This window comes from Nelumbo nucifera, chromosome 8, assembly GCF_055504915.1.
Source record: "Nelumbo nucifera cultivar China Antique chromosome 8, China Antique-T2T, whole genome shotgun sequence".
NCBI lineage: Eukaryota > Viridiplantae > Streptophyta > Magnoliopsida > Proteales > Nelumbonaceae > Nelumbo > Nelumbo nucifera.
The window spans coordinates 25,314,694-25,337,437 of record NC_142656.1 but is presented as its reverse complement, the minus strand read 5'-3'; the positions used below and the strand labels follow the sequence as shown (position 1 = coordinate 25,337,437).

Here is a 22,744-nt window from a genome sequence, read left to right as displayed (position 1 = left end):
AAACAAAGATGAAATTTGTGTTTTCATTAATTGAGGAGAGAGAATAAAAAACTATACTTTTATTCTTTCTTTCCATCTTTCTTTTTTTTATAAATATCTTTCCATTGTTCTTTTTCTCTCCTCAAAAACCCTTTGATCTTTTAAATTTCAGTAGTAATGTACTAAAACAAAATATAAATGATATATATATAGCATACAATAAAATGTATTAAGATACATATTAATAAGATACAACAACATAAATGATATTGTAAAAAGCACACACCTTGTCATTTTTGTCATCTAAGCGGGCACTTAGTCACCTAGTTGCTATAAGTCAAAGCATTTGGGCAAGGTTTCCAGCCAAGGACGCATAGTCGCCTAGGCAATGCCTTGACAAACTATGAACATCACTATATTGCAAAGAAAAGAAAATCCTTTATGCAAATTTTGTCAAATAATTCCCTCACAAGTCACAACAAAGGACCAAGAGATACTAATTGTTCCCCCAACATCTGGGTACCTAAAGATAAGGGAGAAAAGAATAGAAAACATCATATCTAATTATTTTGATATTTCCTTCTTTTCTTTTGATAATCAAGCTTGCGCCACAACAGGAAAGCAATAGAGCACCTAGCTTTGTTAAACGGACTCACAAAAGGGCATAAAAAGCAAGAGAACCCACAAAATGAAGAAAGCAAAATAGTTGAAGATTACATTTTGCAGACATAACAGTTGAATAAGTTGAAGAAGTAAAATGAGTTCAGTTCCGTACTTGCTATAGTGTCAGAGAAGAATAAAACTCCAGTCCTACAACCAAAGACAGCAAATCAATAGACTGTCTCTCAAATCTTAGGAGCATAAATCCATTGACATGAAAATAGACCCACGAAAGTCCAATACGAAAGGAAGCAGGCTTCAAACTACAATTGTCTATTCAGTTTGAGAAGAAAGAGGCCTATAAAGCGGAGTTAATGATGGACACTTAGGCATAGTGAGAGACAAAAGGATGTCTTTCTTTTGCTAATTTTTCCAACTGAATATCATTATTGTTGTTAAGATAAAAACATAAGATCTGATTGTTGTAAAACATGAATAAATGAAAAACCAACTATCTATAGTAAGCAAAGAAGCATCTAATCAACTTTAGCATTAAAACAAAAGAGAGAGAGAGAGATGTTAGAGAGCAAGACTCAACGGAGATCGAACCTCTCTTTGGGGATGCAATATGCTGCTGTCCAAAGCTTATAAGCTGAAGAAAGGCCAAGCTCAATCTTGTTTTCCTGAAAACAAACACAAACGATGAGAGAGGGGGTGAGAGAAAAAAAGACATGCATAGAAATCTTTTTTTTTATGAATGATATGTATAGAAATCTTGATTATACAAATCTTACTTCAAATTGTTTATCTTCCCCTATTTATCTTGCTCAACCACTGATGTATATCCATTTACTCTGAGAGTGAGGATTAGTGATGAACTAAGAGATTCATAACCTCTCCAAATCTTCAAACAAAGAGAATCCCCCTGTCTAATGTTCCTAGAAAGTAAGCCATTATTAGAGGCTAGCAGAGAGATACTAACTTCTGAAACCTTCAAATCACAATCCTTGTCAGTTCAGTCAAAGTCGCACAAATTGTGGAGAGATATCAAAGAGAATACAAGAGGAATATGGGCGAGTGAAGTAACATCTAGAAACCTTCATATCATCATTCTTTTAGAGTTGCTTTTCTAGTTAATTTCAAACTCAAAAAAAAAAAAAATAGTGGAGGGAACTTGGTAGAAGCATACCATTCTCTACGGCGGGAATAGAATGACATGGTGGGAAATTTTCTAATTTGTGTAATTAGCAACAATTAATTTTGCAAGAAAAATAGCAACAATTTTAAAAGGCTGGTTTTCAAAATTAGCAACAATTATTAAAAATTTCTTGCCTATAATTGTGAATGGCTGCCTATTTAGCGAGAGTTAATTAACCGGTTTTTGTTTTGTTTTTTGTGAACAATCATTTTAAATTGTAATTAAGTGATTGTTGTTATTTTTCTTTTTTTTGTAACGAAATCCTTATACTTGTTTTCAAGAGAACTCTTCACGTCCATTCATTAAATCACATCTATACAATCATTCAACAGATAAGAATTATGCCATTGAAATAAAACCTAAATTCAATATTGAATTAGGAAGAAGTTTGTTTACAATTAATTATTCTTCCCCTTCCCCTTCTCATTCCCTCTTGCAGGCGTCTGAGATGATGCTGTTCCAGACAGCTGCCTTTCCTGCAAAGATGAAAACGCAATGTTTATTTGACACAAAAAGTTGTGAATATATGAAAGTTAGAGTTGAGGTAAATTACTGAGTCTAGCAATGATACTTCAGGAGTGGGATAGGGATCATCTGCACCCAGAACTGGAGTGACTACCAACTCGTGGCTCTGCACATGAAAGTAATGGAAAAAGATTTAATATATTTGATTTAGACATATACTAGTAAACAAACCCATGCAATGCAGAAAATCCACCTAGGCTTTTACTAAGAGTCCTATACGGGCTTTAATTTTGAAATCCAATAGTTGGATTTCTGATAGCATTACAAATTGAGATCCAGGTGAGTGGGTTACACTAGTTGAGGTGGGTTCTAGGTTAGTGGGTTGCGCTAGTTGAGGTGGGTTCTAAGTGAGTGATGATTTTTAGTGGGTTAGGCTAATTGAGGTGGGTTCTAGGTGTATGGGTTGTTTTTCAATGGGTTAGGTAGCCTAAATTGGGATCAACAATGCATGATGACCTAAGCAGGGTAGATTTGGAAAGATAGGGAGGGTTTACAAAGCTGAATTATTGTGGATTAGGATTGGTTTATGGGTGAAGTAATGGGCTTGTTTAGGCTGACTTCCAAAGATGAAAATGGGGCTAGTTTCTACTGGTTTGAGATAGAACAAATGAGTTGGTCCTAAGGCTAATTTTGAGCTGAACAAGGATTGGTCTTAGGGCTGAATTGGGGCAAGGTCTTGGGATGAATAAGGATTGGTTTAATTTGAACGGATCTAGGTGGGTAAAGGTTGGTCTGGGTTTTAAGGGATAAATGGAATTGGGCTCTTATAGGTGTAAGAGCATTGGGTTGGTTGGATCAAACTTCTAAGAGGTGTAGGCAGATTGGGTTGAGTTGGGCTGGGTTTCTACAAGTGTTGGAAGTTTGGGATTGGATTGTGTTCTATGAGGAATAGGTATGTTGTATTGTTGGTTAAATTGAGCTGGGTTTCTGCAAGTATTGGATTGGATTATGTTTCTACAAGAAATAAGTAGGTTGAGTTGATGTTGGCGATTTGGGTGGGTTATGTTGGGTTGAGTGTGGTTCCCGTAAGTGTTTAGAGGTTTGGGTTGGATTATGTTCGAAAAGAAATAGGTAGGTTGAGTTGATGTTGGAGATTTGGATGGGTTATGTTGGGTTGTGTGTGGTTTCCAACAAGTGTTTAGAGGTTTGGGTTGGATTGGCTTCTAGAGGTCTTTAAGTACACAGAAGGAAGGTGATAAGGCATCACCAGAGAAAAAAAAAGGCAAAAAACAATCAAAACTTCACATAAACCACAGCCACATTTCTGGCGCCTATACAAGAACATAAACACCACTCTCATTCACCTAAACCCCCCTTACAAAAGGAACCCAGATATCCCCCTAATTTATTTATAATATTCAATATCCAATTATAATCTGAATTCATTTCGAAACTGCTGCATATCCAATGAATACAATCTGATTCAAATTCAGATATAAACGAATCCATTTTGGATCTACCTACATCCAATTTGATTCAATCCATTTGCAGCTCTAGGGCTGTGTTGGTTTCTATCAGGTTGGGTGAGTTTTGGTTTTAGGGGAATTTAAGTGGGCTGGGTAACTAAGGTGTGAGTAGATTTAAATGGGTTAGGTTTAAGCAAAGTAGGCTGAATTGGTTTCTAAGAGCCTTAGGTAGACTTATGTTGGCTTAGGTTCTAGGAGATTCAGGTGGGCTGAATTGAATTAGACTAAAAGATGTAGATGGGTTCAGTTGTAAGGGGTATAACTACTATAATTTCTAGCAGTTAAATGAATCTAATAGGAATTGGCTTGCGGTTGATTCCTGTTGCTATTTGTAGTAGCAAATAGGGGCGAGTGAAGATAAATTGAAGGCTGAAATGAGGGATTGACCACTGCCACTTGTACCAGTAAAATGTTATTCCATTTGCAGCAGCCAAAAAAATAGGGAATAGAGGCAAAATGAGTATTCTACTATAGCAAACTTCCATCACATCCATAGCATGACCAACATTAATGACAATCAGTGACATTAAGCACAATCACCAGTTCAGAACCAACCAATTAAGCTAAGCATGATCATCATTTTATTACATCAAATATTAAATCACACTGAATAAACCATGTGAAACCTAATGTGACTGATGCATATATAAGGAATCATATAGTTCATTGAAACAAAATCATATAGTTCACACAGTTCAATAACATGATTTCAACACAAATCCGACCACATAGCAAGATTTTACCTGTACTGGAGGGGGAGGGGGAAACAAATCAGGCAGACCCATTTGTTGCCCTAACTGTTGTAACATGGCCCTCATCCACACCATGTCGGATCGCAATTCCTGCAATTGTAACTTAATTCCTTGAAATCTCTGCTGCAGCTGGCTGTGCGACATGGCAGTTATGGTCGCAGTGGAGTTTCCGGACCTGGGGGTTCCAAAAGCATGCCTTGGGTATGGCTCGAAGCCCAAGCACATAACCTGTGAAGGATGCTCCTTGCCCAAGACTTCTCTTACTGCATTATGGGTACCCATGAGTTCGACCTGGGTGCCGAGTTCTACCCGCTCAGTCACATATGCCTCCACCCTCACCTACAACAAAAAGAACATATATTTTATAGGATTCAACACAAAACCAAACTATCCTCTTGGGGATGGGGGGGATTGTGTTGTTCGCTATATGCCACCACACAAGGGGAGGGAAAAGATGGTGGGAAATAACTTTTTGTGACACTTGACCTAAATGTCACCAAAACCTTAAATAAACATTGTGGATGATCAACTTATGTTGGCGTTTAAACAAAACATCATGGGAAGGAACTGGTGCAAAGGACTGTGGTGATGTGATACGACACTCCACAGCATTTCATGCAAACACTGCTGAAAGTACACTTTCCACAATGTGTATTTTAAACCCTAACGACACTTTTTTGTAGTGTGAATAGTGTCAAAGTTTATTCCATTCTTTATCTAAAACAAAGTAATAAAGATCAAAACCAGCTACTTGTGTTCTATAGCCTCAATATGACTGGTGCGGCATGCACTAGTTTAACAATATAGTTGATCCTTTGCTGAATTGTAAGGGATTAAAGGAGTTCAAAAAAAAGGAGGGTTATTAGAAATGTTTTAAGGAAAGAGAGACCAGGCATTCTAATGTTACAAGAAGCAAAGTTCTCTGAAGTGGACAGATGATGGATAAGAAGTATTTGGGGTATTAGAGGAATGACTTGGCCCTACGCTCCACCTTGGGGTGCATCAAGGGGAATCCTGACAATATGGAGAAACAAAGAGCTGGAGAGTAGGGAGGACCGGAGGAGCTGATTGGACAATTCTCCGTCTCAATAAAAGTTAAAAAGGTGGGAGACGGAAGGGAATGGGTCTTAACGAATGGGAAGAATTAGCAGCTATTAGGGGCTTATGAAAGGGACCTTGGTGTCTGGGTGGTGATTTCAATGTAATAATACACAAATGAGGGTTGGATGAAGCTGAATTTCGAGGGGAGTTGTGTGGGTAACCTAGGCTCTTCAGGTATTGGGGGGGCCATTAGAAATGAAAATGGTTCCATGTTGCTTTGTTCTCCAGTCCTGTGGAGGAGGGTGATGTAGCTAGGGCAGAGTTTCTAGCTGCAGTATATGGGGTTGAAAAGGCCAAAGAGTTGGGGATTAATAGACTGATCATCGAGGGAGACTCAAAAACTGTGATAAAATGGTCGCAGAAAGGAGGAGTGACCTGGCAGCTGAAGAATGATTTCAGAAGGTTCAAATGGATGTCAAGAAATAAGTCTATTCAGGTGGGTTGGGTTAGGAGATCGGTCAACAGCTTGGCTGATAGCTTAGCAAAGCAAGGGGTTCAAAGAACAGATATGTTTTGGGCACATTTGTAATTCTGTCTTCGGTCAGCTTCAATGCTGATTTCTTTGTAACTTCTTGTTGTATATTAAAGCGTCTTAATTGATGAAATTTTTCAGAGTTATTGATAAAAAAAAAGATACACAAATGAGACAAATAACCCAAATCAAACCATTAATTACCAGTATGAGGAAATCCAATGAGTTGATTGAATCCTTACAGCTTAAGGAACCCACCCTGTTGCAAGCATCCTTTACTTGGTCAAATTTTCAGGAAATATCGCTCTGTTCCAAACTGGATAGATTCTTTACTCAGTTGACTAGGACAATCTATGGGGAAATTTGGTCTTGATTCTTGAAAGCTCTCCCTAGAGTCACCTCTGATCATTACCCTTTAACCTTAAGTCAGGAAACCTTTCTTGGGGACCTTATACCTTTTCGGTTTGAAAATATGTGATTAGAAGATCAAGCTTTCAAGGAAAAAATAAAATAAAGTAAATGGTGGACAAAGTGATTCCCCAGGAAGAAAGAAGAGGGTGAGATTTATGAAAAAGCTTAAGAAACTGAAAGAAAATATCAAAGAGTGGAATAAAGAGGAACTTGGAAAGCTAGAAGAAACAAAGGACAGAATTGCAAAGAGAATGGAGGAACTATATGAAAAGGAAGCCAGAAGAGAGTGTAACCTAGAGGAAAGAACAGAAAGGTGAAATTTGAAGGTGAAACTAGAGGAAATCTCGAGGAAAGAAGTAATTTCTTGGAGTCAGAAAATCAAGGTGTAAGTGGTTGTTAGATGGAGATGGAAATACCAAGTCCTTTCACTCACTAGCTAATGGTAGAGGGAAAAACTTGATTTCAAGCATTGAGATTGGGGACCAGGTGATATCTAGGGAGGAGGATATTGTTAAGGCCTTTGTGGATCATTTCAAATCAATATTTGCTACTACAGGAGAGGAGGAATTTGGTTTTGGAGAATGTAGAGATGATGGAGTAGAACACAATTCCAGTGGCCCAAGCAGCCTTCTTAGAGAGAAATTTTAGTGAAGAAAAGAGGTTCATAATGTTATCTTCTCAATGGAGTATGGACAAAGCCAAAGATCCGGGCCCCAATGAGTTCTCTATGGCCTTCTACCAAGATTGTTGGGATATTACAAAAAAAAATGATCTGATGGAGATTCCTGTTGAATTTCACTCTAAAGGGAAATTTCTCAAGGGGGCAATGCTATATTTCTAGCACTAGTGCCTAAAAGGAAAGAGGCCAAAACCCAAAAAAGATTATAGACACATTAACCTGGTGGGTAGCCTTTACAAAGTGATAGCCAAGGTCTTGGCAGTTAGGGCCTGTTCGTTTGCTCTAAAATCGGACATTTGGAAGTGCAATAATTACATTAAGAGGTACATTGGTAATGGTGAACTTTTCTTTACTCTGAATTCTGAATGCAGAGAATGTTGTTCTGAAATTCTGAATTCTGAAAATTATCAAATATCCATTTTAACCCCATATATGAGAGTTTGTGTTTGTCTTTTTGGGGGTATCATTGGAAAACAAAAAGTCGTATGATTGCACTTTAAGTGATAAGAGATAAGAGGAAACGAACAATCCTTTTTCTCTTAAAGTTAAAAGATTGCTCTTAAGATATAAGAGTTAAGAGGGCTATTGAGGGGCATGACAGTTAGAGTTCAGGGGTTGGGTAGATCGGCTAATGCCTTGGCTGATTATTCTTGCTAAACAAGGGGCTACTCGGATTTCATTGTATTGGGCTTCTTTGTAATTTTCCTTTTCCTGTGTTATGTTCTTTAACTAAAGGGTTGATGGTTTCTTCCATCTCCCCTCCTTAAAGGGGAGGTAGCATCTAGTGCCTCTCCTTAAATTCTACTATCTTTCGCTTTGATTTAATAAATCTGACAATTCACTGATAAAAAAAAAAGATTTAAGAGTTACAAGGAAACGAACAGGCCCTTAAGACTAAAAATTGTTTTGTCCCTTTGTTATATCACAAAATCAAGGAGACTTTTGCTCATTCTTTTTGGTCTACTCCTTACCCTTCTAGGCCCTTCAACTCCAGTACAAATTGATTATTTAGAAAATCCACCCAACACCATTTACAAATCATCTTAGATTTGGTTTCGCCATGTTTGTGCTTGCATGGCAAATCTAGCCTGAGTATCTGCCCTTCAAAGGTAGCAACTTGAAGGTTTGGAGAGTCCATCCCGAATAAGGTTCATAGGGAAGAGTCCATCCCGAATAAGGTGGATATTGCTACAGGGGAAGTTTTGTTCTCTGTCCAAATCTGGCCTGAGTATCTGCCGTCAGAGAGGAGATGGCAGCGGGGAGATCGAGGGAATGAGAAGTCCCAAAAAGAGGGGACTTAGGCTCAGTTTGGGAGGAGTACAAATACAAATACATAGACTGCAAAACCTTGTATTTTGTATTATTTTGTATGCATTTGCACTGTACATATTTGTATTTGTACTCCTTCCAAACTGAGCTTTAGTGATGTTCAACCTGACTTCCGATCTCCATTGACCTTTCCGGTAGTTGGTGAAGGTGAGGAAGGAGACATAACCAGTTCTAATCCAAGTTGTCTAATCTTGGATGTCTTGGAGGGTCAGGATGTGCCATCTAGAGATAATCTTGAGGGCGGTGTTCAAAATTCAAATATTGGGACAAATAGGCAGAGTTTGGGAATCGAAAGTTAAAAAGTCTAATTAAACAATGTTTGGTGGAGATGCATGTGGCACCCATGGAGGAAAACTCACCGAAGAGCTGTAGAGAGATCCGACATACTCAAGTCCTCAAGCATTATAGGGGCCAAGAGAATTTATCAAGGGGTCAAAAGCCCACATCGAACCAACCAACCCTGACTAGGTGTCCTTCACAGGTATACAGAAGTGGGATTGGGCCCAAGGCAATAAGCGAACCCAGGGCTTTCCTCCATATGAACGAACCTAGCAGCCCGAACCAAAGGGAACCTAATTGGTCCAGCCAGCCTCCAAAGAAAATCGGGAACAGTGGTGAAGAGCAAGCTCGCAAGCAGGCCTCTCCGCTGATGGTTTCAAATGGTAGTGTCAGCGCACAGATTGTTCATCTTCAACCTCCTAGCCCTCTGTGCTCGTTTGCTTCACCTCCCATGGAGGAAACCGGGTTGGAGGTGCACCATCTTGTGTTGGCGTAGGTTGAAGAGGATCTAGTTGAAGCTGCTCCTATTGCGGTGGTGGAGTCCAATGAACAATTCAAAGATGGGGATGAGGAACCTAATTAGCTTAGCTCACAAGAGGAGGGGAAGAGAAATTGAATTGCGAGAAGCAATTGGAAGTCCAGCTCCATTGAGTAATAACAAAGGAAAGACACCTAATTCATCGTTCCAAGGAGGTAAGCCGCCTAATATATCTGCCTCCTCTTCTTGGGTTTCCTCGAAACTCTTGGCGTTGGGTAAATTCTTCAGAGTTTCAATGGAGGGGATGTTGGAAGAAACAACTAAATTTTTGGAGGGGGTTGAACAAAGAATCATTTTGGAGAGAGAGAAATTAGTGGCAAAGAATGGAGGAACGAACTCAAAGAGGAGTAGAGAGATGATGAGGCTGACTTGGGGTTTAAATGATAAGGCAGATAGTAGTGTGGGGACATCGAGGGGGGGAAGTCTAAGTTTGAGGTTGTATTCAGCTCTATTCCTATTTTCTCATGGATTTAAAAATTTTATCTTGAAACATAAGAGGTTTGGGCTCAGAAAGAAGAAGATTAGTGGTGTGTGCGTCTCTAAAGAGATCTAGTTCGAAGAGTTAAAGAACTGGTTTTCTTACCGGGTGGTGAGGGGGTAGAGGTAACTAGAATAGTGGGATTTGAAAGCAGTGGGCATGGGTTCAAGTCTGTCTTAGGATAGTGGTTTTTGGGTATTGGGCCTGGGTTTGCCTGAAACCCAATGGGCCTCCCAATCTTCCTGAGGCGGTCCAACCTTTCCTCCTGGAGTTTTGCTAAGCCAACTGTTGTAGTTAATGTAGAGGGTTACACTATATTCATCTCAATTCTGATATCCTCTCGCAATCCTCCTATGAAGCAGCCCACCAAGGCGGCCTCCGGTCATCCACGCACTCTGATAGCCAGCCATTCAAATTCATTTTGGTATTCCCTTACGGTCCCGGTCTGCTTAACCCGTGAGAGAGACTCATTGAAGTTCTCATAGCCAAAAGGTCCAAACCTTACTCGTAAAGCTTCAGTGAGATCTAACCAAGTGATCTGTGGGTGGGTCTTACAATACCACTGATACCACATAATGGCTTCACCATCCATATGAATGGCAGCAATGGAAACCCTTTGGTCTATAGGGGTTTCATGGAATTCAAAATAATGCTCAACACAATAGATCCAAGGGACAGGGTCATCACCTGAGTAGATCGGAAAGTCAATCTTGGCGGCCTTGATGGGAAAAGCTCCTTCTCGTCGGCTTCCTCTCCTGCTGCTAGACACTTCGACCTCTAAAACCTTGGGCACCGTTGAGAGCTGTTCGAACTGTCCGACCAATGCGGAGAGAGTTTCTTTGATATCTTTCAGCTCATTGGTGGTCTACCACACCTCCCCTTCAATACGATCTATTTGTTCTTCAAATACCGTGACTCTAGTGGATGGCATCATCGCTAAGCTCTAATACCAGTTGATAGACCCGTAAACTGAATTGAGAAGAATTGGAGCTGGTTCGAGGGAGCTCACCCTCTTGAGATACCCAAGGTAAGAGAAGGGAAAGAGACGAAGAAGAAGAGAGAGCAAAGAAGAAGACATTTATTGCATTCTAGATTGCTGCTCTCAAGAGCTCATATAGATATTTATAATATGGAGCACATCTCCTAACAAACGTAACAACTGAATCACCTCCTAACGTGGACAGCGCAAGTACACGAACCTCAAACGAGGTGTGGTGCGCATGATCCCTGGAGCGGGCTGAGTTGGGCTTCAAGTGTAGTGGGCCTGGACCTTCCATTCTGGGTCTGCTTACACTCGGGTCTTAACATAAATCAAGGATTGGATTGTTTCAATTTGCAACCCATAGGCCATATTATCGAATGGGGTATATTCTTGTACGAAACACCTACGTACCTGTTCTAGGAACTAGCAGGGCTAAATAAGTCTAGTTTGAATATTTAACCAAAGGAAACTAAGCCTGACTATCACTGATAGATTGGGTTATGTTTATTGTGTTAGTTTGATCCAGTAGAGATTTGTAAGAACGAAGAAATATGATATTAAAGCATAAAAGATAATATGGGAGTCCATCAAAACAATCCTGACTGAAATCCGATAGAAAAAAACGATGATGATGAAGTGCAAAAGGTAGTTTTCAGATGCAAAACCCCTATTTCTGCACACATAAGGTGAGATGATGAAGAAAGGAGATCAAAATGGGGATGCTCTCCCTCTTCACCACATACAATGGCTGAATGGAGCGTATGAATAGGGGATGGAACATGTTAGTTAATTGTTTGGTTAAGATTCATGAATCATGAATAGGTCAAAAATATTTTGTTTTTCACTATTTGCCATTGGGACATAAGCAGGTAAACACAAACAATGGTTGTTATGTTGACTTTAGGTAAATATCATCAGGTTTCTTATGGTTACAAAACACTAGGTTATTAATGACAATCAGTGACATCAACCACAATCACCGTGTGAAACCTAATGTGTTTATCAGCCACTGGTTAAAGATTTTAAAATCTACTAGCCTTTTAGCTTTTGAGCTAGTGACTGATGCATATATGAGGAATCATATAGTTCATTGAAACAAAATCACATAGTTCACACAGTTCAATAACATGATCTCACCACAAAGCTGATGGCATTGCAAGATTTTACCCGTACTTGAGGGGGAGGGGGGAACGAATCAGGCAGGCCCATTTGTTGATTTAACTGTTGTAACATGGCCCTCAGCCACCTCATGTCGGACTGCATTTCCCGCAGTTGTAACTCAAGTTCTTGAACACTCTGATCCTCGCTGAAGACTTCTCTAACTCCATTATGGGTACCCATGGGCTCGACCTGAGTGCCAAGTTGTACCCGCTCAGTCACATATACCTCCAACAAAAAAAAAACATATATTTTATAGGATTCAGCAAAAAACCACACTGTCCTCTCAAGAGGAGGGGGGAATTGTGTTGTTTGTTATATTTCGTGACATTTCACCTAAACGTCAACAAAACCTTAAACAAACGTTGTGGATGATAAACTTCTGTTGACGTTTAAACAAAATATTGCGGGAAGGAATTGGGCGAAGGACTGTGGTGGTATGATATGACACTTAACAGAATTTGACACAAATGTCACTGAAAGTACACTTTCCACAGCGTTTATTTTAAACATTGCCAAAGGACACTTTTTTTGTAGTATGAATAGTGCCAAAGTCTATTCCTCTCTTTGTCTGAAACAAAGTAATAGAGCTCAAAACCAGCTACTTGTGTTCTGTGGCCTCAATATGACAGCTGTGGAATGCAAGAACTAGTTTAACAAAATACAGTAAACTATTGACTATACTTTTTGGGAGATTTGTTCTGAGTAAAGGATGCAACAATCAATTTTGAGTTTATTTCTGGGTAAAACTCCTCACTTATTTGAGTTCTCATTTTGCCCCTTCTACAATAGAAAATATTTTTCCTTGCATTTATACCAAAATGGCAGAAATGAAAGCTGAAATGTCTGTCTGTAAAATGTCACATCCATTAAGTAGAAACAAACACAGCCTCAAGGAATTTCTGAATAATCAGAAACTATATTAACCATGTTCAATTAGTTTTTTTTCTTTTCTGGTTCATAGATTAAAGAGAAATTATATTATGAACCATGATGCTGATTGATTTTGAATTGAATGCATAGCTTTCAAGGCACCAAGGTGAGGCTAGGCAATAAAAAACATATATCCTAGGGTAGTTCCCTCCATTCCATAAGCATATTTCCTTAATAATTATCCATAATTTTCATAAAAAAAAGTATAAACTTCATGTTAAAGTATAGAAAATCAACATATTCATGAGAAGAAGAAAAAATAGAAAATTCAAAAAATATAGGGGCTGAACCCATATTTTTGTTATAGGAAAAGAAGAAAAGAAAAGGTGAAAGAGTAAGATGTGGAAGAAGAAAATGTGTTGATTAGACAAAATTTTAAGTTCTTCCTTACTTAATGGTCTAGGTTTTGCAATCTTTGAGGGTTCAATACAGCATTTAGAAATGTTTGTGTTGATTAAACCCTAACAAATAAGAAAATAATAGAACAAAAGTAGTATATAAACACACAAAATGAATATTTTAGTTTAATAATGTCTAACCTATAATTATAATATCAAAAAATTAAGAATATAAAAGTATTTTATAACGCGAAAGTACAAAATTGCTCTGCGATTAGGCAAGGCAAGCCTCTAAGGGTGCCTTGTCGCCTAGGTGTCACTTTGACAACTATGATTGAATGCTTGCCATTGCTAGCCAAAGGCCCACATGCCTCACAGCCATGCAAAGATCAAAATGGAAAAACCAAACCTAAGATAATAAGTAAATGGAATTAGGTGAATTTCTAAATAATCAATTTGTAAAGCGGTTGAAGAAGCTAGGAAGGGTAAAGGGTAGCCCAAAAAGGATATCGGTAAAAGTAGTAAGAAATGATTTAAATGCATATAGCTGGTCTGCCAGTGGTGATGATGAAGTAGATCTATGGTGCTTAACTATTCTATCAAAAACAAAATAGAATCCATCAGTATGGTCAAGCTGGTCATGGCAGAAAACAAAAAGTTTATAAAATCCTAAAAAAAAAGTAAGAAAAAAAATCAACTCCACAACGATAAAACAAGCTTCCCATAGCATCAGACTTGCAAATTATTATGAAGGAAAAGCAAATTTTTACCAAAAAGAGCAAAGAAAAGCAAATGACAAAGCAATGATATCATTAAATTATTTTTATACCACCAAAATCCAAGCAAAACAATATTTTTAGAATGTAGAGATCTAGAAAATGATTAAATATATGTTACTTATGAATCGTACTAAAAATTAGAATCGGACTACAACTATCTGAAATATATCAGTCTACATTTGTGCCAAGTGATGGCATATTTAAAATATTAACAAGTTATGATTACTTATAATTGCTTCAAGAAGATTACAGGTATCAAATCAGAAAAAATAAATAATAAGCAGGCAAGTTTTCATGAGCAATGAGGAACAATATCATTTATCCATTTCAAATCTGTATAAAACAATGAACTCACACAAATCTTCTTCAGTGCCGTCAAACAAATCATATATAAACAATGAAATTAGCAAAATCACATTTTCAAGTCGAAATCGTATCAATCAAGGATAATTGAGAACTGCTAATAATAGATATAAGAAGTATAAATGCCTCCACTCCTGAATAAATATAGATGTTGTTAGACAAAAATACTTCCAAAGCAAATTAACAAGTACTAATACAACCAATGAAAGAAATCAAGACACAAGAAACCAAATTTAAATTCAATTATCACAGAATAAGATGAAGATATAAACAATAATGAAAAAAATACCAAAAACTAAGGATTTGATAATGCAGAGTACGGTTGGTAGTAAATTATACCTCAATTCCTTCGTTAATTCTGCCTGCAACTCTAGGAGAAACCAGGGTCTCGGTATAAGTTGTTCTAGAATGCGGGCGATTAATTCGAAGTTCTCCAATTTTCCTTTTGTTTATTATATCAATTAATAATAGTGACTTTTCAGAGTGAACCACAAGATGACTGTTCTTCCATAATTCCAAATTACAAAAATATTTATAATCCCCAAAGTCTGACCGAGTGAGAGAGAACATTTTAGTCCAAGAATTCTCTGAGCCATAATCCTGCATTACCCATATGTCAGTACCAGAGCGTCTGTTGCAAGCTACTGCCAAGCACCCCTCAAGCGCATGCAATCCGTGGCCCCAATCAATTTCATCATCCATGCCACGCGGCAGGCACGAAACCTCTCTAAACATTTCATCCTTGAGATCAAAAGCAGCAATTTTAGTCCAATCACTTCCATATATGATCCAGTGAATAGACCTTTTGCCAAGGGCGTGACTAAGTTGGAGCCAACTGCCATGACCGTAAAAGCCACTAGCGTATGGATGGGATCCAATTTCAAGCTTTTTCCAGGAATTTGTCCCCAGCGTGTACAAATTACTCTCGATGAGTTCATGTTTGCGATAATTTGAGCCATAAATGAGTCGTACCACCTTGTATTCATCGGATGTGGGTTCGTAACCAAACCCCAGATACGGAGTATAGTATCCAGATCTGTGAAATTCAATCGGCAGTTGTCTGCAATCTCTGGTCGCGGGATTCCACAAATAAGTGAGTCTGGAGCCAAGTGATAAACATACCAAGCCATTACAGGTGTCCACCAATTGGACTTTCTTGATTGAAGTCTTCTCAAATGGCAGGACTAGTTTAGCCTTGCGAAATGACTCAAGATCAACGAAATGGAGGGTGGTCGAAGTTTTGACGAAAAAATGAGAGTAGTTGCTCGCTTCACGAGTTGCTCGATTGAGATGCATCCTGATGAAATGAGGATCACCGATTTTATCGCACCATGATTTGCACACAGACTTGAAACGCATAAGAGATTCGACAGGCAGCCTTGAGAGTATGTCGTCGATAATTTCGTCTGGGATGAAATTCGGCGACAGCGCTGCACAACATTTTTCTTGTTTTGCTCTCTTCGTATTTTCCTCCATGCTTGATAGATTCTTTCTCTTCGTGTATGTCCGACTGGCGAAGACGAGTAGACGACGAAGAACGAGTGCTGAAGGTCTGGGGTCTGAAATTTGAATCGATGTGAATTCAATATTTGAAGAAACCTAACCTCATGATATCGCCGCCCTCGTTCTAGCGATCCCTTTTCCCTCTTTTTTTTTTTTCGGACGGCCCTTTTTCCCTCTTTAGGTATACCCCCGAAGAGCTCACATCTCCGCCCCACAATGTCCCACATCACACTCCCGCCGCGTTGTGATGATGACAGCATCGAATGATGTTTCCAATACGCCGTATGTATCGGGGGACGTTGTGGGGCGGAGTTCCAATACGCCGTATGTATCGTGAGACGTTGCGGGTTCATTAGCCATTTTGTGTTTGATTCACCTTTGAACATTTTGATGTTTGAAACTTTCCGTTAATACCATTGCTGTCGTCGCTAAAATCTACAGTCGTTTTATTGCAATTTGAACACCATTGATAAGGCTTGTTGTTGTTACTGGTTGGGGAGAAGGTTTGAGTCACAGGCTCCGTAAGTTTTTTTCACAAGTTATAGAATTTAGATTTTTTTAATCTCTTTTATAAGGTTGTAAGTGATGGCCAGTTAAGCATGAAATGATGTGTCAAAATTTTAATGGATTCAAGAAAAAATCCCTTGAGTCCAAACCATTGAATCCGAACTGCCCACAATGTGGCAGTCGCGTGCGGGGGACGGCCGTTAGTTCATCCCATTAGTCCTAAAATGACTTTAAATTTTTTTTTGTTTTTAAAATGACCTAATGTTTTAAAAAATGACCCAAAAATGGAACTGTTTTGGCCACCGTTTTTTAGGTTGACGATCCGATCATTCAGTTTGAACGGACGGGCCGTTATGACAAATAATAAACTAAAAAAATAAAGATAATTAAAAATAAAAATGGTTAAAAAATGTTGAATGGATCGATTGCTCGAATCAACAGAACCAGTTGACAGTTTGGCTCGAACGATTGGACTGTGTTAGGGGGTGGGAATATGGGAGCAAGGAGGTTTAGCCTCCACCCCACCACATGTGACTAGACATGTGGCAGTTGCACGTTGTGTGGGGCAACAAGTGGTGGTGGTCGCATAGTGACAGTGAATTGGACGGAGTGATCGCTGGTGCCAAAGATGGAATTGGATTCGAACTCGAGCAAAGGAGAGTAAAACGGGGTCAAACACTATTTGAGGTTGAGGGGGCGGGAATATGGGAAATTTTAGCGTTATTCGATCCCTGCAAGCCAAGTCGCACAACATCTAAGAGAGCAAGGGTTTTAACTGTCAAGCCACCTTCCATTTCTTGATAACAATTGGAATAAATTATCTTTTATTAAAATTACTTATTACATTTAATCTAAACAAATAGTACATTCAATAACTCCAACTCCAACTCTCCAAGTACAAATTAACAAGAATAATATTCAAAATAATTATTTTATAAACTAATAAAAGAAATAATTTACCAAATCCACATATATATAAATGATTTTTAATTTCAATATATTTATAAAAAGAAAAATATTATTAATAGAATAATTATTTTAATAATTAAAATTACTTATGTAGACTTGATAAATTATAATAATTATTTTATAAATTATTAATTAATATTTCAATTTGCATTAAATAACAATGTATTTATTATTACAAAGATAAAATATTGTTTACAAAATATTTGAGAATATAATATAAATTGAATCTATCAAATCCATTAATCTACATTTAAATAAAAATAATTTTTTTATTTTAAAAAATCATAAGAATAAAAATATTAATAATGAATACTTATTTTTTGTAATTAAAATTTATGAATTTTCATATGATATGCATCTTCAAAATTTCATTTACATTTTATATAAACATATTTATTATTTACAAAAGTGAAAATATTATTTACTAAACATTTGCAAACTAATTTTTAGTTGATTTTTTTGTTGATGCTAAAAATTGAAATAGTAAAATAAAAAGAAATGATATAATAATATTTTAATAAAAATAAAAATTGATGCATTATCAATAAATTTTTATAATATCTATGTATCCCATTATATCAATAATAATATATTTCTTCAGATATACCATTAAAATATACAATTCTGACATTAAAATTGAAGTTATTAATAGAATTGAAGTTATTAATAGAGTTATTAATAGAATAATAATATCTATGTATTCATATGTTATTTATAGTTATTCTCACGTTAAAATTGAAGTTATTAATAGAATTATTGAATTTATATGCATTTCCTTAGCGTATCCAAGCATTTTCATATTTTTCATCCGTATCATTGTGTTTCCCAAGCATATCCAAGTTGTCCGATAGGATACCTGATATGGATACTTTAATCATTGCCGGTATTTAGCCAAAAACCGTTGAAAACGTCAACAACCCGTTGACCAAGGCGATCGAACCTTGACCCGTCGACTCGTTCAACGATTTTTTAGCGCTTTTTTTTTAATTATTTTTTATTTTTTTAATTTATTTGTCAAAACGGGCCATCTGTTCAAACCAAACAACCGGATCGTCGACCCAGAAACCAATGGCCAAAACGATTCCATTTCTAGATCGCTTTTTGAAACATTGTATGGGAGAAAGAAATTTGGACTCATTTTTGGGCTAACAGGACGAGCTAACGGTCATCCCATTAGCCCCGTACGCGGGAACGCCCACTGCATGCGACTGGACATGTGGCGGTCGCACATTGTGTGGAACATTTGTGGGGCGACAGGCGGTGGGGCGGGGATGCGAACTCTAAATTACAGTGGAACATATTTTCTTGGGTTCATTTATTCAAATCGAATCTGGATTGAAGTATTTTCACCCAAAAAAAGAATTTGAATTCTGGATTCAAGTATATAAAGCGGAATTGGAATTGAAAATATTTAGGCCCTGTTTGGCATTGTTCCTCATTGTTAGAGGAAAAATAACTAAGGGGTTTGGCAATATGGAACCAAATGGGTATAGAATACAAAAATACAAAAACCTCTCCTGAAGTTTTTGACAATCATAAAAACCTCCCCTCAAGTTTTATTTTAACAAAAACCTCCCCTAAACTTTTGTAAAACACTACATATAGCTTCCTTTCATCATTGAACCAAACGGAAAACATTCAACTGATGCATTAATTTTTCTAAAATGACCATCCTACCCTTTTAAAGGATTCTCGAGCCCTGTTATCATTCTCATAGGACATGAAAACGCCATTCCTACTAATTGAATGATTCTTGAGCTCTATTAGTGTGATGCATGCTCTATAGGTTGATCACCCTTCAAGTTCGGGGAGAGGACTTGGAAAAAGGGAACCGAGGGTGAAGGGAGGAGGGGTTAGCAGAAGGAGATGGTGGTCGGCATGAGGGAGAGGGTCGAGGGTGAGGAGACCATAAGTGGTGGAGGTGAGAGAAACGATATGGTGACCGAGTCCAGAGCTCATGAGATGGGAGAAGTCATTGTCGTGAGCAAGCAAAGTGGAAGAGACGCAACCCATATGGGAAGGAGACGGGAAAACAGAACAATAAGCACCAAAGCAGTAGTAGACAGAAACGAGTAAACTCAACCAAACCCTTGAAATTTAAAAATTTAAAATTTAAAATAAGGTGGTTAATTCCCTCTGCTAGTCTTCTTCACAGGTCCACTACTAGAGAAATCTGTAGTGGTTGAATGCTACCTCTCTTCTTGACTTGATGGAATTTTAGGGGTAGGAGATTGAAAAATAAAAATGATGGTAAATGAGTTATTTCAAGTTAAAATTAGGATTATTTTAATAAAATTATACATGAAAAGAAAGAATCTACAGCAGATTAATAGAGCTCGAGAATCCTTTAAAAGGGTAGGATGGTCATTTTGGAAAAATTAATGCATCAGTTGAACGTTTTCCGTCTAATTTAGTGATGGAAGGGAGGTATGTGTAGAGTTTTCTTAAAGTCTAAGGAAGGTTTTTGTTAAAATAAAACTTGATGGGAGGTTTTTATGATTGTCAGAAACTTCAAGGGAGATTTTTATATTTTACCCTTATTTTTATATATACATTTGAACTTTGTTGCACATTTAAGTAAACTAAAAACTTAGAAAGAAATCACTCGCCAGTTCAAATAATCAAAATTTAAAAACAAATGCATGGTGAAAAGTGCCTCAATGCTTATTTATTGAGCAAAATCGACAAAGAAGATGTCTGGTATATCGTAGAAAACAATAAATTCTTGCCTTAGAGGTTTGTCGGCAAAGACGATGACAGTATGAGCCTAGAAGTACGGACAGAGCTTCCGAGCTGTGATGACCAGTGCGTAGGCTATCTTCTCTATCTCTGGATATCTCGTCTCTGCTCCCTGCAATATTTTACTAACATAATAGATGGGTTGTTGGACCCGATTTACTTTCTTTATCAGTACCAAGCTGACCACTTCATCACTTGCCGAGAGGTACAACTCTAAAACATCGCCCTCTTCGGGCCAGGTTAAGATTGGCACACTAACGAGGTATTTCTTGAGCTCGTCAAACGCGAGCTGACAGTTTTGGGTCCATTCAAACCCTTGGCTTTTAATTGCCTTAAATAAAGGCAAACAGCGGTCCGCTGACTTGGACATAAAGCGGCTCAGGGCAGCTACGCGGCCATTCAACCTCTGAACCTCCTTCAACTTCCGGGGTGGTCTCATATCTTAGATGGCCTTAATCTTATCTAGGTTGGCCTTAATGCCACGCCGGTTAACGATGTATCCTAGGAATTTGCCCGAGGTGGCACTGAAGACACACTTGTTTGGATTCAACTTCATGTTAAATTGTCGCAGAATTTGAAAGACAGAATGCAAGTCTTGTATTAATTCGTGTGAGAATTGAGTTTGATGACCATGTCGTCTACATAACATTCTATTTTTTTGCCAATTAATGGCTCAAATAATTTATTTACAAGCCTTTGAAAGGTTGCCCCAACATTTTTCAACCCGAAGGGCATAACCTTGTAACAGTATAGACCGAACTCTGTAATGAAGGCAGTTTTTTCTTCGTCCGTCGGGTTCATCCTGATTTGGTTATTGCCTGAATAGGCGTCTAAGAAACCCAACAACTCGTGCCCTGAGGTCGCGTCCACCAGACGGTCGATTATGGGGAGTGGGAAACAGTCTTTTGGGCAGGCTTGGTTTAGGTCGGTGTAGTCGACGCACATGCACCACTTGCCATTAACCTTCTTTACCAGAACGGGGTTGGCTACCCAGCTCGGGTAATGAACTTCTCTTATGAAGTCGGCTGCGAGGTTGCGTTTCTTCTGTCTAACGGGCCTAATAGTTTGGATCGCAGGGGTTCCTAGACTGAAGCACCAATCTGAAGTGTCCAAGTTGGGTCTTCTGTTGAAACCAGAATGGCAACTGTTTCTTCCGTGGGTGCAGCTCATTCTTCACCTTGCTCCGTAGGTCGCTCCAGTTCGAGGTTGTCAGTCACCTTGGTCTTTCCCTTGAGGGCGGCGACATAGCACTTGTGGAACTCAAGCTGGTCGCCCCGCGCTACCCCTACTCCGAAATCTGTAGGGAACTTCATTGACAAATGATAAGTAAAGACCACCGCCCGTAGGACATGGGTGATCGACCAGCCTATTATGGCGTTGTACGGGGAGGGGGTCGCGACCACCAAGAAGTCATGGTTGAGTCTGACTACGCTGGGCCATGTGCCGACTTCCACAGGTACTGTTATTTTCCCGAGGGGCCTGACTTCTTCTCCGTTGAAGCCCACCATGGGAGTATTAGCGGGCCTCAAGTCACTTCCCTGCAACTCAAGCTGGTCGAACACGGCTTTGAAAAGGATATCCGTCGAGCTACCCGAGTCAACGAGGACGCGCCTGACCTCGAAATCATTAATCCTTACTTTTATGACAAGCACGTCATCATGGGGGTAGTGAACCCCGCGAGCATCATACTCCGTGAAGAAGATTGGTTCCTCTGTCTTCGGCCGCTTAGGAGGATTCTGCTCCTCTTTGGCAGCCTCGCGAACTGATGTCCGAGCTGCCGCCGAGGTACAGCCCGCAACGATCGAGCCTCTGACTATCATGTGGATGGTGCCCCGAACTGGCGTCTCTTCCGGGGGCTGCCTCTGTGACTGCTCTGCCGGCCTGTTGCTGGACTCGGGAACATCCTTACCGTGTTCCCCTTGCCGACCTACTTTATTATTATTATTATTATTGTTTTGAACAAAATTCCTTAGATATCTGCAACGAATGAGCTCCTCTATCTCGTCACGGAGATTCTTACAGTTCTCGGTACTATGACCGTGGTCTCTGTGAAAACTACAATACAAATTTTTATTCCTTTCATTAGGATTTCCCCTCAAGCGGGGTGGCCACTTCACGTATGGGGCGTCCTTGATTGCCATCAGGATTTCGGCTCGTTTCGCGTTCAGTGGGGTGTAATCAGTTCGGTCCGCTATAGGGGGTCAAAACGGCTGACCTAGCTTTAGCCCCCGAGCTACGTCCTTCTTCTTTCGGTTGTCTCCTTGGCTGGGAGGTTCTCCTTCTCTCTTCCTCTTCTCGGGCGTGCTCTCGCCCTTCTGGTTGATCTCTTCTTCCGTGGATATGAACCTGTCCGCAAGCTTGAGGAATTCAGTTATGGTCGCCAGCTGGTTGACAACCATGTGCCACTTGAATTCTTTGTGCGTCACGCCCTTCTTGGTTGCGGCAAGGTGCACTGCGGGGTCCATGCGCGGTATCTGCATGCAAGCATCATTGAACCGCTTGATATAGTCCCGGATAGACTTTCCCTCTCTCTGGACTATGATGATAAGGCTTTCCTCAGTTCGCGGGCACCGCTTGTTGGTGACGAAGTGGGACGTGAAGGCTTGTGCGAACTGTGCCCAACTTCTTATAGATCCGGGTGCAAGGTTCCGATACCACGTGCGAGC

At 39.1% G+C, this 22,744-nt stretch overlaps 1 protein-coding gene across 20 annotated transcripts; it reads right to left on the bottom strand.

Moving 5' to 3' along the window:
• Positions 1–397: 397 nt before the first annotated feature.
• Positions 398–16,082, bottom strand: LOC104605424 (F-box/kelch-repeat protein At3g23880-like). 20 transcript variants are annotated; one of them, XM_088893619.1, is made up of 8 exons: positions 14,700–16,082; positions 11,927–12,175; positions 4,512–4,859; positions 2,331–2,408; positions 2,174–2,244; positions 1,374–1,570; positions 1,189–1,262; positions 398–789 (listed from the first exon to the last, which is right to left on the bottom strand). In XM_088893619.1, the coding sequence occupies exons 1-5, from the start codon at positions 15,834–15,836 to the stop codon at positions 2,176–2,178; spliced, it is 1,881 nt and encodes a 626-aa protein (XP_088749745.1). In that variant the 5' UTR covers positions 15,837–16,082; the 3' UTR covers positions 398–789; positions 1,189–1,262; positions 1,374–1,570; positions 2,174–2,175. The 20 variants fall into 20 exon arrangements, with proteins under 20 accessions (XP_088749745.1, XP_088749746.1, XP_088749744.1 ...); XM_088893620.1 differs by having other exon boundaries at positions 1,374–1,508; XM_088893618.1 differs by having other exon boundaries at positions 1,374–1,517; positions 14,700–16,081.
• Positions 16,083–22,744: the final 6,662 nt, after the last annotated feature.